The sequence below is a fragment of the Prionailurus viverrinus genome, chromosome D4, assembly GCF_022837055.1.
Source record: "Prionailurus viverrinus isolate Anna chromosome D4, UM_Priviv_1.0, whole genome shotgun sequence".
Classification (NCBI taxonomy): domain Eukaryota; kingdom Metazoa; phylum Chordata; class Mammalia; order Carnivora; family Felidae; genus Prionailurus; species Prionailurus viverrinus.
The window spans coordinates 28,107,368-28,123,811 of NC_062573.1; the positions used below are offsets into that span (position 1 = coordinate 28,107,368).

General features: G+C 50.0%; 2 protein-coding genes across 4 annotated transcripts in view; one reads left to right on the forward strand and one right to left on the reverse strand.

The window, feature by feature from the left end:
- The window catches only part of ALDH1B1 (aldehyde dehydrogenase 1 family member B1), a 331,536-nt gene that overhangs the window by 66,624 nt on the left and 248,468 nt on the right, over positions 1–16,444 (reverse strand). The window contains exon 1 of one of the 3 annotated variants that reach the window (XM_047831280.1): positions 6,230–6,276. The exons of the other annotated variants lie outside the window; for them this stretch is intronic. The gene's annotated coding sequence lies outside the window, so the exon portion shown is untranslated. Of the gene's footprint in view, positions 1–6,229; positions 6,277–16,444 lie in introns of those variants that run through there. 3 annotated transcript variants of the gene reach the window in all.
- IGFBPL1 (insulin like growth factor binding protein like 1) lies at positions 198–15,775 on the forward strand. Its single transcript, XM_047831288.1, has 5 exons — positions 198–645; positions 10,040–10,149; positions 10,867–10,983; positions 12,801–12,959; positions 14,816–15,775. The coding sequence occupies exons 1-4, from the start codon at positions 198–200 to the stop codon at positions 12,948–12,950; spliced, it is 825 nt and encodes a 274-aa protein (XP_047687244.1). The 3' UTR covers positions 12,951–12,959; positions 14,816–15,775.

Sequence of the window (16,444 nt, forward strand, 5' to 3'; positions counted from 1 at the left end):
ACATCACTCCAGCTCGGAATTGGGGCGGCCGGGAGCCCATCCCTCCGCTCCGGTCCCAGGCCCGGCAGCCGGCTGAGGCGCCCCGCGGTGGAGCCCCGGCCAATCAGCGGCCGCGGGGCGGGCCGGGTGGCGGCGCGGCGCGCACGAAGCCCAGCGCAGCGCGAAGAAGAGGCGCCAGTGCCGTCCCGAAGCAGACCATGCCGCGCTCCACCTCGCTCTTCCTGCTGCTGCTTCTGCTGCTGCCGCCGCTGGCCTCGGGCCTCGGACTCCGCGCCGCCGGCGGCCGGCGCCCCGAGTGCGGTCCGTGCCGGCCCGAGCACTGTCCGGCGCCCGCGCGCTGCCCCGCGCCCGCGATTGCGGCGCGCGACGAGTGCGGATGCTGCGCGCGCTGCCTGGGCGCGGAGGGCGCAAGCTGCGGGGGGCGGGCCGGCGCGCGCTGTGCCCCGGGCCTGGTGTGCGCCAGCCGCGCCGCGGGGGCGGCGCCCGAGGGCACCGGGGTCTGCGTGTGCGCGCAGCGCGGCGCCGTCTGCGGCTCCGACGGCCGCTCCTACCCCAGCGTATGCGCGCTGCGCCTGCGCGCCCGGTACACGCCCCGCGCGCACCCGGGCCACCTGCACAAGGCGCGCGATGGCCCCTGCGAATTTGGTGAGTATGGCTTTTGCCCCGCGGTGCTGGGGTATGAAGAGAAAGAGGGACCCCTCCCCCCAACCCTCAGGAGTGTGGGGCTAAGGATCCCTCAAAGCACAGTGATTGACAGCCTAAGGTTTCCCTTCGTAAGCAGTTTTTATTACCTGGCCAGGTACTCAAGAAGACTGGGACAGGAATGCACATCCTGCACCCTTGCTTACCAAGCTCATGGAGATACAAGTCCCTGAGCTGGTCAGAATTTTGGTGAGCCTGTTGTCCCTTTTGGTATAGTACCAAAAAGGCCTGCAGTTATGGGCAGGCCTGACATGTTTACCTCCACGAGCCTGGGAGTTAGGGGAGGAGGTGTCTTACTGGGTGCAAGTCCCCCTGGGTCCGGCACCGAGCCAGGCCAGGGTGGGGTTTTTGAAGGGAGAGGCAGAGAAAGTGAAGATTCTGGATGAGGAGGAGCTGAAGACAGGGGACTCAGGAATCACTGGGCCAGAACACCAGGGTTGGGGCCCTGCTGGGAGGACCTGAGGGCTCTCCCACCCAGGACAGGTAAGACCTTTGGAGACCTAAGCTCTGAAAAGATGGTGCCATCAGGGAGAGAGCTGGGTTTTGTGGGTGTAAGGCTTATATGATTCGGAGGGTGAAGAAATAGAAATTTATTCATTGCTGAGTACCTAGAAACTTAAAGTTCATTAACTTCACAGTAAAGTCATCTAAAGTTGCCCACCTCTATATGTAATTTTTAAAACCCAAACAAAAATAAATGAAAAACATCAGTATAGGTATGCCCAGTGAAGCACCCTCCTGCCCCATTAGGTTTTGGAGAACTGCCCCTGTCTACACTGCCTGGAGGGGGCAGTGAAGAGTTGAGGTGAGTGAGCTTGTGGCCAGGATGTTCCAAGGAGCCTGGCTTGGAGCTCTGGCCTGGGCCTGGAGACCCAAGTCTGGACCTAAATGCCTAAGTTGGGGTGATGAGTTTAGCTCCAACAGGGAAACCTTGGCAGTGGGGGATGACCTTTTCCAGACCTTGGGAAATTTCTAGTATTATTTCCCTCCAAGCATTCCTGGTAGATGCACTCAAGTGCAGGAGACCCAGGGGGTTGTTCGGGATGAGACAGGAGGGCTTCTGTCCCAGAAAACAAAAACAATGTGCTGCCCTTTGAGGGGTCTGAGGCAGCCCTGGAGCACAATAAAGTCATGGGTAGCTGTTCCTGGTTGGGGCACCCAGTGGAGGAAAGAGCTGGCTGGCGCTTCTGTGATGCTGCTGGTTCCCTGAGTGACCTTGGGCTGTTACCTACCCCTCTCTGGGCCGAGTCAGCCCTGTGGAACCACTGTTGAGGCCCCCTTCCACTTTGAACCTTTGTTTCTGCTGTGTGGCATTAAACAGTCCTGTCTCCTCCCTTCTAGTTCCTATTCCTCCTTTTTACAATCTGCTTTCCTTAGCAGTTAATTCACAGGCAGTTCTCTTTGTCTCCAGACAAGTAACTCCACATGCAGGAGACACAAGAAATGCTGACCAGGTCCCCAGAATCCAACCGGTGCTGATAGTCTCAGATAATTTCTCCTTGGAGTGATAGTCTGTTCCTAAGAGAGAGCCACCTTGAAGACACATAAACCAATTCTGCTATTATGCAGAGGAGACTGAGACCCAGGGGGGCAGGGGACACATCCAGAGTGACCAGTAAAGCCTGACCAGCATCCAGGACCCCGACACCTTGTGCAGTTGCTCTTTCAGGACAGGAGTTGATAGTGTTAAGTCAGGCAGGTGGTGGTTGCCATGGTTACCAGAGTGCGGCCAGATGGCAGATGGAAACCCCATACCCCTAATTCATTGAAAATTACCAAATGACAAGTAAATGTGACAGCCCCTCCAGTCTGATCTAGGGGGCTCTGAGGCCCACCCCAGGCACAAGCCCCAGGAGTAAAGATGTTCAAGGGGCCAAAAGGAAGGGAATTCAGAAGCTGCTTTTAATGATCCCATTAGTGACAGGCATCAGGCCTCCCCGGAATTTAGCTCTCCTTCCCCACCAGCAGTTGTATCATTTGCCACAGACCTGGGCACTGTTCCCTATCTCTTTTTGTCCTGAAGTGTTTGTGACACTGAAGTGTTTGTGACCCCTGCCCATGTGAAGCATGAAGGTGTAGACAGGGGGATCTTTCCTGGCCAGTGAAGGTGGCACCTCATGCTGTGCTGCCCTAAAGCCATCCTTTATTCAGAGGACATAGCAGGGGCACTTTTTAACAATGCCCCTAGGGACCCTGGTGGAAGGGAAACAGGCTAAGTCACAACAGCAGCTGTTCTCCTTCAATACTGTTAATAAAATCACCCTCCTTGGCCCTCACCTATCCTTCAATAAACTGACACCTGACTTTCACTGAATGATACCAACGTAAATATTTATTAGGTTCCGCCCAGTGTGGGAAGTGTTCTTACACATAACTCTGAGGGGCATTTGGAAACCATGTACAGGCTTAAACTCTGACCTTTCCTCCCATGCTCTGAAACTCCCCCAAAAGCCTAAGAGCGAGAGCAATCCTTTGATTAACACATTTAATGAAGATTCCTCCTGTTCCCACATATGAATAGTTCTTTACTGTTCAAAATTGTTCTTGCATTCCATCTTCTTACTCAATTCTCACAGCTACCCTGGCCAGATCTCACTCCTATTTAATAGAAAGGAAAACTGAGGCTCACGGAGGGGAGCTCCCTGGCTAGCTCCTAGCTGATGTAGGGCTCCAGCCTGGGGTTTCCTGGCTTTTTTTTTTCTTTAATGTTTATTTACTTAAGTGGGGGGGGGGGGGAAGGGCAGAGAGAGAGGGAGACACAGAATCGGAAGCAGGTTCCAGGCTCTGAGCTGTCAACACAGAACCCTACACGGGGCTCGAACTCACGAACTGTGAGATCATGACCTGAGCTAAAGTCAGACGCTCAACAGACCGAGCCACCCAGGCACCCCTCCTGGCTCTTTTCAGACGGAGCCATGCACCTCTAACCTGCTGGCCACCTGATTAGAAAGCGGCTACAAAGCAGCTACAGTTGAATCTTGAGGGTTTCTCAGTCTGGATCCACTGTCCTGTTTTCCCTCCAAGGCTTGCTGCTGGTTCCTCTATTGAGCACTGGGTGATGGCTCCAGAGAAGAACAGGGGTAGCTTTATAGAAGCGAAAATACCTGAGAGGAACCCTGAAGGACTGGCAGAAAATTCTTGGGCAGAGAAAAGGGGATAGGAAGGCTCAGCATGAACTAGGCATGGAGGTAAGAGCAGGTAGGAGGAGGTAGGGGGCCCATGAAGGGTGTGAACAGTGACCTGCTGACAGGTACCCAGGGGGATAATGGGGGAAGGGGGTGAGACCCAGAGAGGTTGGGAGGGGGGGCATTGCCAGCCTTGAGTGCCGGACTGAGGGATGAAGCTTTGTTCTGTACGAAGTTACTGTTTTCGCTCCTCTGTTGTAAGGTGCTGTGGCATTGTTTTTGTTGTTAAAAGGCTGTGTTGTTCCATGTGTGCTCCCTGACCATTTGCTAACATTGGGAGGGGGTGGGGATCCTGCAGACAGCAGGTTGATAGCATGTTTTGAATGCTAAATTAGATAGGAACAGGGCCCCGTGCCAATACCCAACAGGGCACCGAGCCCCTGAGCTTCAGTGAGCTCTTGAGATCCTGAATCTTAGAAAATTCACCTCAGCTGAAATTCCAGTCCACTTAGAAATCTCAGTCTGTGCGAGGTGCGTGTTACCAGGTAACCAGGAGAGGCTGCGAATGCCACTTTGTGAGAGGGACAAAGAAGGGGGGCCTCGTGCTCAAAAGCCTTTCATGCCGAGGGAGGGGGTCTGAGGCACAGGCTGCAGGGAGCCGGATTAAGCTGTTTCTCCTTCCACATCCTAACATGACTATTAGCATAAATTATCAGGGCTGTTCAGTGCGTTGATGATTAAACTCTTTGGCTGTGCACTTCTTTGTACAAGCAGATGGGGTCCTGGGGGATGACTCTTGATACTCCTTCTTTCCTTGGCACTGTTAACTTTAAATAAACCTGGGAGGCATTTGAGAAGATCGTCCATTCTAGCCATCCAGGACATATTTAGTTGACCAGGTGGGGGGACAGATCAGCACACACTATAACAATAATATCGATCCTTTTCATTTGTACAGATCCACATGGTTAATAATTCATTAACATCCATTCTGTCCCTTCACCCCAGAGGATGTGGGGTAGCAGTCATTGTCTTTGTTTGCAGACAAGGAGGAAATGGTTAGCAACTTGCCCAAGCTCCATTGGTTGGCACCTGGACCCCCAGGCATTTGAGTTTCCCTTGGTGCTATTTTGCCCACCCCCAGTGGGTGTACAGGTGGGTGACTATTCTGTTACCTGATGGATGCATCTGTGTGTGCCATCCCAGCATTTCTAGGGCTGTTGTTGGCACAGACAGAAAGAAACAAGTATTGAGCAAGAAAGATCTAGAGAAATGAAGCTGGCACATTCAGACTGGACCCACGAGGCACCATCCTCCCTCTTGAAACCCACATTACTCTTGTCAAATTCAGGTAGAAAGCCCTGGCTCTTCCAGGAGTGTGGCAACTCTGGCAACAGTGAGGTGAGAGGCTATGCCCCAGGTTTGCCAGGATGAGGGCTATGGGCATGGCCTCTGGATCAAGGTAGATAGAGCCCACCCATAGGCCTGCTCCCCCAGAGGCCAATAGGGGCTTTGGAGCAGGCAAGGCACTTTGAGATTACCCTTGGGGTAGCACAGTCTGCCAGATCCTTGGGTCTCTCTGTGGAAGCCTTTTAGTTTGCAAGGGGTCTTGTAACTGTTCCTCCCAATAGCTGAGGGGGAGGTGTTGGGGTGGGGAACAGACTCCTGTGCCCATTTGAAAGAAGACACTGAGACCAAGTCACAGCATTGGGGTGTAGCAGAGACAGGATTTGAACCTGGGTTCATCCTGCCTGTGGTCATGACGTTGAGCACCCCAGCACGGCACTCGAATGAGCCCTTGGGGACAGTAGGATTGGGAATGTCCTGCTAGTGTAAAGGACGTACCAGCCATTTAATAGTATCTCTACATCAATCCCAGGGGTGATGTTTGGAGGGTTTTATTCCTGTGCAGAAGAGAGTAAATGGAGCAGCCCAGAGACCGTATCCTTAGAAAGACCTGCTGGTGAGATTGACCCTTGGCTAGTGTCTGGGAACTTGGATTTCAGGAGGGTTCCTGCCATTTTCGGAACTGCTGAGGGTGGCTTACTGTGCCTAAACTATACCAACACTGTGGTTCGTGGTGCACACCTGCTTTCCTTCTGGGACCCTGGAATTTTGGTACATAATAAGCAGAGGGTGCCCAGGTGACCTACCGCCAATAAAAATCCTAGGCAAGGGGTGAGCCTCCCTGGGAGATGGCATTTCACACATGTTCTCACCATTCATTGCTGGGGTATTAAGCGTGTCCTGTGTGATCCACTGGGAGAGGTTCTTGAAAACTTGTGCCTGGTTTCCCGTGTCTTCACCCCGTGAACCTCTTTTCCCTTTGCTGTTTTGCTTTGTCTCCTTTCACTGTAATAAATCATAGCTGTGTGTAAAACTGTGCTGGGTTCTGGGGGCACCTTGGTGGCTCAGTCGGTTAAGCATCCTACTTGAGCTCAGGTCATGATCTCATGGTTGGTGGGTTTGAACCCTGCATCAGGCTCTCTGCTGTCAGTGTGGAGCCTGCTTTGGATCCTCTGTCCCATCTCTGCCCATCCTCCACTTGCATGTGCATGCGCTTTCTCTCTCTCTCAAAAATAAATAAACATTAAAAAAACAAACAAACAAACAAAACACCTGTGCTGAGTTCTGTGTGTCCTCCCAGCAAACACTGAACCTGGGGATTGTCTTGAGGATCCTCAACACAATCCCTAAGGAACCCTTTCTTATTCTGGAATGGAAACAGGCAACAAATGTTTTACTTTAAAAATGAGTGTGGTGGGGCGGCTGAGTGGCTCAGTCAGGTAAGCATCCGACTTCAGCTCAGGTCATGATCTCATGGTTTGTGGGTTCCAGCCCTGCACCAGGCTCTGTGCTAATAACTCAATAACTCAGAGCTTTTAGCCGGCTTCCGATTCTGTGTCTCCCTCTCTCTCTGCCCCTCCTTACTCATGCTTTCTCTCTCCAAAATAAAATAAACATTAAAAAATTTAAAAAGTAAAAATCAGCGTGGAGTTGATGGAATCAGGGTGAGTTTGAGTCTCCACTCCTCCAGGCACTTCATCTTTCTGAGGTTTGGTTTTCTGATCTGTAAAATGGGGGTAAAAGCACGTGCTTAGCAGGGTAGGTATAAGGATGAAAGGAGTAGTGTATGTGGAAGTGTCATCTAAGTAGAAGGCAAGACACTGTGGGACAGAGCTCAGAGCCCAAGTCCTGGGCTCAAAGCCTTGCCTATCATTTAAGCCTGGGTAACTCTGGCTAGCTCTGCAGCTGGTGAAATTGCTGGAAAGATCGAACGGGTTAATCCTCTGTAAACAGAATAGAGTGCCTAGCACACTGCAAGCTATCAGAGTCAGATGGTGGCATTATTACCATTGTTACTATTATGACGTCGATAGCTGATTAGAAAGAGCTATTATGGATAAAAATGTTTTAAATTTACAATCAGATATGTTAATATTAAAATGAGATTACTATGACAAAAGGCAGCATGAGGAAATTTTTTGAGATAACTGGACTCTTCTATATCTTGGTTATGGTGGTGGTTATGTGACCGTAGGCATTTGTCAAAACTTACAGCTGCACTCTGCAAGGAATAACATGCTGTACGTAAACTTAAAAATAAACAAAAATTTGAATGTCACTTTATCAATGAAAGCTGGGACTCTTTTGTAAAAGAGGTGGTATTTTCTGCCACAAGATCAGTAGCCAAGACAGTATTTCCAAGACAGTCTTTCTTAATTGCAGTTACTCAAAAGAGGGAGAGGGAAATTCGAGGAGAGAGAACGTTGAAATGTGATTTACCAGTTTATTCATTTAGGACTGAAAGGGATTGATGAAACCTCATTTAAAATTGATGACTTTACATGAATGAAAGTAAAACATGTTGATTGAGTGTCCCTCTGGAATCCATTGAGGGCTCTGGAATAAGATGCGGTTGTGATTGTTCCCCCAGCGAGCCATTTGAGGACGGCTGGGCTCCGGGGAGGTGGTGTTGGCAGGAGGGGGTGGATAAATTAGACTCTCTTTGTCATGTTGCAGATGGGGCCCCTGCTGGAGAGGCGGGGGTGGGGGTGTCCTTTGTAGCAGTTTGCAGGTGGCTGGGATGCATAGGGCAATGTTAGAAGCCTAAGACCTTGGTTTACTGGGGGGCCTTTGGTTATACTCAGTGTTGTGGCTAGAGGTGTGGTGCTTGGGGGGCAATCATACAGGCACAACTGAAGGAGTGGGCTGATCAGGCTGAGAGGGAAGAAAGCAGCCTGGGCCTGGGGAGGAGGACAGTGTGGCACTTCAGCTAGGAACTTCTCAGATACCTGCATGGTCTCCACCCCAGCCAGCCTACCCACACCCTCCCTCCCCTTTCCGGGGTGGAGAAGGTAGTGTCTGTATTCATTGGAGACCATTGGGGCACTCTCTGGGGGCTGTAGGACTCCAGGAGGCATCAACGTGTGGGAGTTATAGGGAGGTGGGTTTTAGCTCCAAGTGAAAACAAGCTTTCTTAGGAACAGAGCCTTCCAAAGATGGAGAGGCCTGGCTCCATAGGTAGTGAGCTCTCTATCACTGGAGGCATGTAAGTAGATGCTAGATGAGCATACCACAGATGATCAGGCACAGGAACTTGGGGAGTTGGGCCCCTCTGGTCTGAGACTCTGGTTCTAAGACAACTTTCCAGAGACTTTTTTTTTCTTTGGTACCAGCTTGACAAAGTCTGTCTGGAGAGGCCAGAGCAGTCTCATTTCTGTGCCCTTTCACTCCTGAACTTCCCTGCTCTTCCTGTGGCCTTCCGTCTCCCTCCTTTGCTCTCCTTTTTATTGCAGCCTCACCCAGGCAGGCGAGGGCCCTTTCCTTCATGCTTCAGCAGAGCCCTAGGAGCATAGACCCTGCAGTTTGATGGCCAGACAATGAATGTGTTTGCTCTTTATTTGCCATTTCCTTCTTCATCCAGTCACCTGCTTACCAAACCTGCTCCTGACCTCCACTTACGTGTCTTGTTAACTTAAACCATTACTCTAGCACTCATCACCTAGTAAGATGAGCTCAACAGCCCTGTGAGCAGGGGGTATTATCCCCATCTTAAAGATGAGCAGACCCAAGCAGAGAGCATTTTCCTCCCCATGCCTCCCCATTGCATCTTGCCCAAGAAACCGAGGGCCAGATGCAGGGATGGGCCCAGCTGCCGTCTAGTTCAAGTGAGGCGGGATGGAAGCACCTGGACGCCAGCAGGCTGTGCTCCAGCAGGTCAGAGAGGTACAGACACCTGGTCCTGGACTAGGACACATACCTTCTAGGCCCTGTGGAGTTGAGGGCTATATTCCATGCAGAGTGGGGGAGGCAGTGTGGGCAGGTCCATTGAGAGGCTGGGTGGAAGGCCAGAGCCGAGGTGGCTGCACTTGATTCTTTTAGCACCAGTGTGAGCAGAGGAGGCAGTGGGCCCAGGGAGGAGGACAGTGTGGCACGTCAGCTAGGAACTTCTCAGATGCCTGCATGGTCTCTATCCCAGCCAGCCTGCCCACACCCTCCCTCCCCTTTCGGTAATGTTCTGGCAGCCTTGAGCTGCACTGTCTGGGTACCGTGATCCCGGCAGCTCTCTCTCTCTGGGCGTCCTCTGTCCCAGTGCCGGCTTCCGTGCCTGCAGCTCTGCCCACCGGGAGGGGGCTGTCGGGGCAGGGAGGCCTCCTGTGGAGTCTGAGAGTCTGAGATATGCAAACGAGCGTCTGGACCGGCCCCGCAGGGGGTCTCAGCTCGGTGTGTGCAGCTGTTCCGCAAGGCCTGTTCTTTGAACCGCCCTCCACGTGGAAGGAGAAAAGCCCATCTGTTAGAAGACTTGGCATTAGTGAGGTGGCACCAGCCCCTCCTCACGCACGCTCAGTGTCTCACAGAGTTGAGCTGTAAGCAGATGGCAGCCGGAGTCCTGGAAGGGGCCCTGGGTGGGAGTGTGATGAGACCAAGCCCTGCCACAGACAAGGCGGGCGATTTGGGAAGTCGCCTCTCCTCCCCAGATCCCTGTTTTCCTGTTGATAGAACAAAGGCAAGGATGAGGAAACATGTAGGCATGCCTCCAAGTCTGAGGGAAACACAAGTGCGTTCTTTATGTGTGTAGAGCTTTCTTCTGCTGCTGCCCCCTCACGTCGGACTATCCCAGCTGGCTCTCTGCAGGTAGGGAGTTCTAGTGGTGGGGTGCTGGGAACCTGGCAGGGTAAAGCTTGTGATCCCTTGTGTTCTTCCTCCAGCCCCCATGGTTGTCATTCCACCCCGGAGTGTCCACAACGTCACTGGTGCACAGGTGTACCTGTCCTGTGAGGTGAGGGCTGTGCCCACCCCTGTCATCACGTGGAGGAAGGTACTTATGTCCAAGAATTGTGTGTGTGTGTGTGTGTGTGTGTGTGTGTGTGTGTGTGTGTGAGAGAGAGAGAGAGAGAGAGAGAGAATATGAGAGAAAGAGAGGTGTTTCTCATGTGTATGTCTTTATATGTGAAGCCGACTATTTAAAAAAGATATCTTACATATTCACTCCTCTACCTCCAGGTTTATGCCTCAAAACTTTCACCCCAAAGCTGCCCCCAGAGAAGGAGAGTGCCATCCTTCCTTGTGCCATTTGCTTCTTTGGCCACTTAGTGGTCGGAAAGTTCATCTACTTATCTAGCCTAGTTCCACTGGAATGAAGTTAGAGCCTGCTTCACTGGATCTGGGTTTTAGAAAGACTATCCAAGTCTTATTCAAAAACTAGATCTTCCTGCAGATCAATTTTTGAGAGACTGGTGTGGATCACAGCATTTCTTGTCCCCCTATCTCGACCGACAGCCCAGAGAAGGGCCATGAAATTCTGAGCTGCTTCTGTGAGATAGTGATGGCGTCCGCATCGTTGCTGTCCAGCAGGGGGTGCTGTCTGCACATACATTTAGGTTTAAAAAGCCACTGACCTTTGAATAGGAGTAAGAGGTGCTAGGGTTTGGCCTTTGAGTCAGTAGGAAGATGTAGACAGCAAGGATGTCTGTGGTGCAGTTCTTAGCCAGAAATGCTCTTTCTAAATCACTCCTGGCTTTCCTGTCCTCTGTAGGTCACACAGTCTCCTGAGGGCACTCAGGTGCTAGAGGACCTTCCTGGGGACCACGTCAATATAGCTGTCCAGGTGCGAGGGGGCCCTTCTGACCACGAGGCCACAGCCTGGATTTTGGTGGGTATCTCATTTGTTTAGGATTACTTGGCTATTGTTCACTGGCCCTTATAAAGCACCCTTTATATTTCTATACCACATTACACATTTCAAAGCTGTTCTTATCCCTTTCTTGTGGGACCCTACCATAACTGTGAGGAAAGCTTAACCCCGGAGAGCGTAAGTGGTCTTCACTGGTGGTCACAATTGTGGCCCCAAAAAGATGTCCATGTCCTAATCCCTGGAATCTGTGGGTATGTTATATGCGTGAGGGGATTAAGGTTGCAGGTGGAATAAAGTCAGCTAATCAGCTGACTTTGAAGATGGAGGAAGAGAGCCACAAGCCAAGGAACACAGGCAGCCTATCTAGAATGGGTTTTCCCCTAGAATTCCTAGGAAGAAGGCAGCTCTGCTAATACCTTCTTCTTAGCCCCCTTTCTCATTCAAGAACTAATAAATACAGGCACGCCTGGCTGGCTCTGTCGGGAGAGCATGCAACTCTTGATCTCAGAGTTGTGAGTTTGAGCCCCACGTTGGACACAGAGGTTGCTTAAAAATAAAATCTTTTTTTATATAATTTTAATTTTTTTATCTTTTAAATAAAGTCTATTTATTTTGAGAGAGAGAGAGCAGGGGAGGGGCAGAGAGAGAGAGAGAGAGAGAGAGAGAGAAACCCAAGCAGGCTCTGCACTGTCAGCACAGCCCAACACGGGGCTCAAACTCATGAACCATGAGATGAAGACCTGAGCCAGAGTCAGACACTTAACTGACTGAGCCACCCAAGCACCCCAAAAATAAAGTCTTTAATGAAAAATTTTAAAAACCTAAATATAATAAATTTGTGTTGTTTTAAGCCATTAAGTGTGTGGAAATTAGTTCCAGCAGCCACAGGAAACTAATACACTTGCCCAAGACCATGTGGCCAGTAGAGGGAAGACCGCACATTGGCGCCCCCTCCAGGGCTCCTCTAGGCCACTTGGAGTAGTTTAAGTTGCTAGAACAGTGTGGTCTGAAAGAGTGAGGGAGTGGGAATGGGGGTCCGTGTTGGGCTAGTCAGTCTACCTCTTGAGCTTCAGTGTCCACAACTGTAAGAGGAGGGCCCTGTGACCCAACAGTCTGTGACTTACCTGCCAGCCTCCTGTAATGTCAGGATAACAATGCTCCCCCTTTCCCTCACAATCAGCATGAGTTTAAAATGAGATGGTGTACGTAACTCCCCCGCCAGTCTGCCGAGTGACTCACGATTGACAGAGACAGCAAGAGAGGAGAGAGCCAGTGTGGGTCTGCTCTGCAGGGGCATGAGAACGGGCTGCTCTCTGAGGGTGTCTGTTTCCTTTCACTCCCATCTCTGCAAGGTTTGGTGACTTCTCCATCCAGCTCAGGGACTCAGAATGCAGCTGGGTCCGTGGCTTTTTCAAATCAAGCACATCCCCGTCTTTGTTACAAGAAAGGGTAGGGGGAGATGTTCTCTCTTGTGTTACTTTGTAAAGGCTGCCTCCGTTGGGAGCACTTGTGGGCCATTCCCCAGTCAGTAAACTTTCATTTTTTTAATTTGCAGTATTTTCTTGTGATGTATACTTATCACCTTCAATAAGAGGACCAGGTAAGCTCACAGTAAAAGGCAGGGATGCAGAGGAAGCCTTAAAATGAGAGCTGCAATAGAGAGGGTACAGAGTATAAAATTTAACTTTCTTGGCAGCTAAGGCAAGAAGAGAAATAATGTGCTCTATCTTATTTTGAAAAAGAATAAGTGCTCAGACATATCATTAGGGACTAAATAAGGAAGTGATTTTGCTGTGCCATATATGACCATATAAACTTGCCTGTTTTATTTCTAGATCAACCCTCTGAGAAAGGAAGATGAGGGAGTGTACCTGTGCCATTCAGCAAATGCGGTTGGGGAGGCCGAGTCCCACGGCACGGTGACAGTTATGGATCTGAGTAAATACAAAGTCCCCCGCTTCCCAGCTCCAGACGACCGCATGTGATGGAGCAATGTACATGTTCTAAGTCATTTTCGGTATTTATACACCTGTGTCACAAGAGATTGAGATGCCTTATAAGATGTATGATAAGAAAGAAGAAAAATACATAAATCGAGGAAAGCAGAGGAATACCCAACAGTGGGAACATATTACAGTAGCAGGTAGAATCTCTAGGATGGTCAACACCCATACCGCTCTGGGCTTCCCACCTAGCATGCAAAGTCGGGAACTGTGAACGTTGTGGGTGTCAGTAGGTGGGAAAGACCAGTTGCTTGTTTTCTGTTTCTGAAGTGGAACAGAATATTTCCTTCAAGTCCTGGAGAGGGCACAGAGAGAGCAGACATTGTCATTGTGACAGCACCCGTAGGAAAATGTGCCCACAGAGGAGGCCGTCTGTCTGTCCCCGGGTTCTTCCTGGGGAAGAACAGCAGGTCGTGCTTAGCAGTGTGTCTCCAGGAGAATCTGCGTCTCCCCTGGCCCCGTGGCTTTGTCCTCATAGTCAGCCGGGTGAGAGCTGGGGTTGCTTTAGTCCCTAGGAAACAAGCCCCCTAATTAGCCAGCTTTTGCTGCTAAACAGCCCCAGGGCCTGCTGGTGCACAGCCATCAACGTTTATGTCTTGCTCACGTTCCTTGTTGTGGCTGTGGGTTGGTTGGCTGTGGCTCTGCTCCGAACGTCATATGGGGACCCAGCTGGAGGAGCAGCCCCAGCATGGACTGGGTCCATTCTTTGTGGCAGAGGGGATGAACAAGAGATTGAGCCAGGTACACAGTCCCTTTTAAAGCTTCTGTTCAGATGTGGCAGATGTCACATCTGCTTAAGTGCAGCCATGCCTGGCATCAGTGGGGTAGGGGACGTCTGCTGCCATCACAGGAGGCCAGGGGCCGGGATGCAGGATTTTGCTGTGGCTGTAATCCATAGTCTTTCCTATTGAGCCACTACTGTTGTGTAGCTTCTGTGTACAAGGCCTTACGTCAGGTCTGTACGGATGCACAGAAAACCAAAACAGAGAACGCCATTAAGCGAGAATGGGGTACAGTGTTAAGGAAGTGAGGGGCGTGCATGAGTTTGAGGAGAGGGAAGCTGCTTAGAACTGGGGAAAAACGAAGATGTTGCTGAGAAAATGGCATTGGGGTTGAAGGATGGTGGATGAAGTAGTTTGAGCTCTTGGAAACAGGGAGGAAGACAGAAGGTAGGAAATGGTCAGATAGGAATTCAGGTAGGAGATGGCTCTTAAAGTTGCCCTCCTGATACTCTGGTTTTTCTGTGTATGTATTGTTCTATGTTGTCATATACATATCACGTATCAGGACTTTTTTCCTGTACACGTGTACACATATACATGTATATACATATGTATGTGTGTGTGTGTATATATATATTTCATGTTTCAAATGTGTACGCAATTTTTAAGTATATACGTATTTAAAAAATACAATGAACTCAGGCTATGAACGCAGTCTATTATAGATGAGTTTTCAAAAGAGAGCCACAAAGAACCATGGAATTTTAAGAACATGCCACCACCCAGTTCTTCAGTCCCCCCTACAACATGCAGTACTGTCCAGCTCTTGTTTGCATACCTTCAGTGGTGTGGAGCTCACTACCATCAGACATCTATCTTTGGATTTCCCAGTATTTGAAAGTCCTTCCTTGTATTAAGCTGCATTCTGCCTCCCTGAAATGTCCACCCAGTGGTCCCACTTGTACTTCTTGGACACCCACAAGGCCCCTCTGCTCTCCACCAGCACCACTCCTTGCCAGGAAGATTTAAGATTAAGGATCGTTGCCCCCATCTTCCATTTACCACATAGTTGATTGTGACAGAGTAGATTTCTTTTCTCTTATCCTTTTCTCTTTTTCCTTTTAGGGTCTTAGAAACCTGATGACAAGATGTTGGAAAAGTCAAGTCATGGATCATTTTTTTTTTTTTGTGAAGAGTTGGAGAAACTGTTTGTAGATGACCCCTTTTGTATGTTTTTACAGATTAGATGCAAACTAGATTCGTATGCAGATGTAGTTTTTAGCAGGGCAAGCATTGGGAAACCAGACTGCATGTGGCTTTTTTATACTTTTGAAATGAACTGCTCCGTAAGAATTCTTTTTTAACTACTCCCTCCCAGGGAAGGTCACCTGGTGGTATATTTGTAATTCTAAAGGGCTGGAACAAGGCCTGTTTCAGCCTTGTGTCTTTACCTCATCTGTCTGTGACTGATTAGCAAAGCTCTGTGACTTAGCGTGTGTTGTAGAAGGAGGGAGAGAGTCCCACCTTCATCCTCTGCCCGCTCTCTGACTCGCTGTGTGACCTGGATAGGCCCCTCCCCATTCTGGACCTTTGTCTCTAGCTGTTTGGACTAGCTGTTACCCGGGTCCCTTGGAGCCCTGCCATCCCAGGTTAAGATGGCCCTGTGGAAAAAATACAGGAAGTGTAGTCTTAGCATTCGTTTTCAAGACTGCTCAAAACAGCTGCCACCGCTTCATACCAGAGTGGGTGTGGAGCTGGCCAAAGCTCTTCTGTTCCTGCCATTTTCCCACCTTAAAGAGATGGAGTTCTAGATGGGACACTTTACCAGACTCCGGAGCCCCTTGGCTGGGTGCTTGGGGACCAAGGTGTCCCTTTGTCAACAAGCCCAGCATCCTCTAACCAGGTAAGCAGTAGACACCTGGCTTCTGGACATCAAACTGAAGAAATGGGGTCAGATGCTTCTTCCTCTGAGCTGTGGGATTAGAGTATTAGTAGAATACATTTTACTTAGAGACGTTTTGACCTCACCCAGAAATTAGGCTTGCTTTCTTTCTGTTCTTTCTTTTCTTTCTTTCTTGTTTCTTTCCTTTTCTTCTTTTCTTTTCTCTCTTTTTTAAAAATATTTTTAATGTTTATTTACTTTTGAGAGAGAGAGAGAGAGAACAAGCGCATGTGCGCAAGTTGGGGAGGGGCAGAGAGAGAGGGGGAGACACAGAATCCAAAGCTGTCAGCACACAGCCCGACACCAGGCTCAAATAAATTCACGAACCGTGAGATCATGACCTGAGCTGAAGTCAGAAGCTAAACCGACTGAGCCACCTAGGTGCCCCTCTTTTCTTTTCTTTCTTTCAGTGAGACGAGTATTTACTATCTGACTGAAAAAATAGACTCCCTTGGGTGATTAAAAATTTTTTTAAGTCAGAATTGGGATCTCACTTGTGTCTTGTCCTTAAAGTTCATGAAGTGCTTTTCTGTCTGTGGCCTCTTCACAACTCCAGCACGGCAGGCAGGGTGAACACGGATGTCCCAACCCCCTTTGCAGATGAAGAAACCAGGCTCCGAGAGGGAGGCGCTTGCCCAAGGTCCGAGGGCCTCCGAGAAGGACCAGAACTTGGGGCACCCTTTCCATGCCATGGTGCTGCTTCTCGGGATAATCTCATGGCTATGGAAAGGAAGGGGCTTCGGGGACTCTCCTCCTGGTCCCTCTCAGCTTTTACAGCATACTCCCATGCCCCTCCCCCCTAGGTATCACAT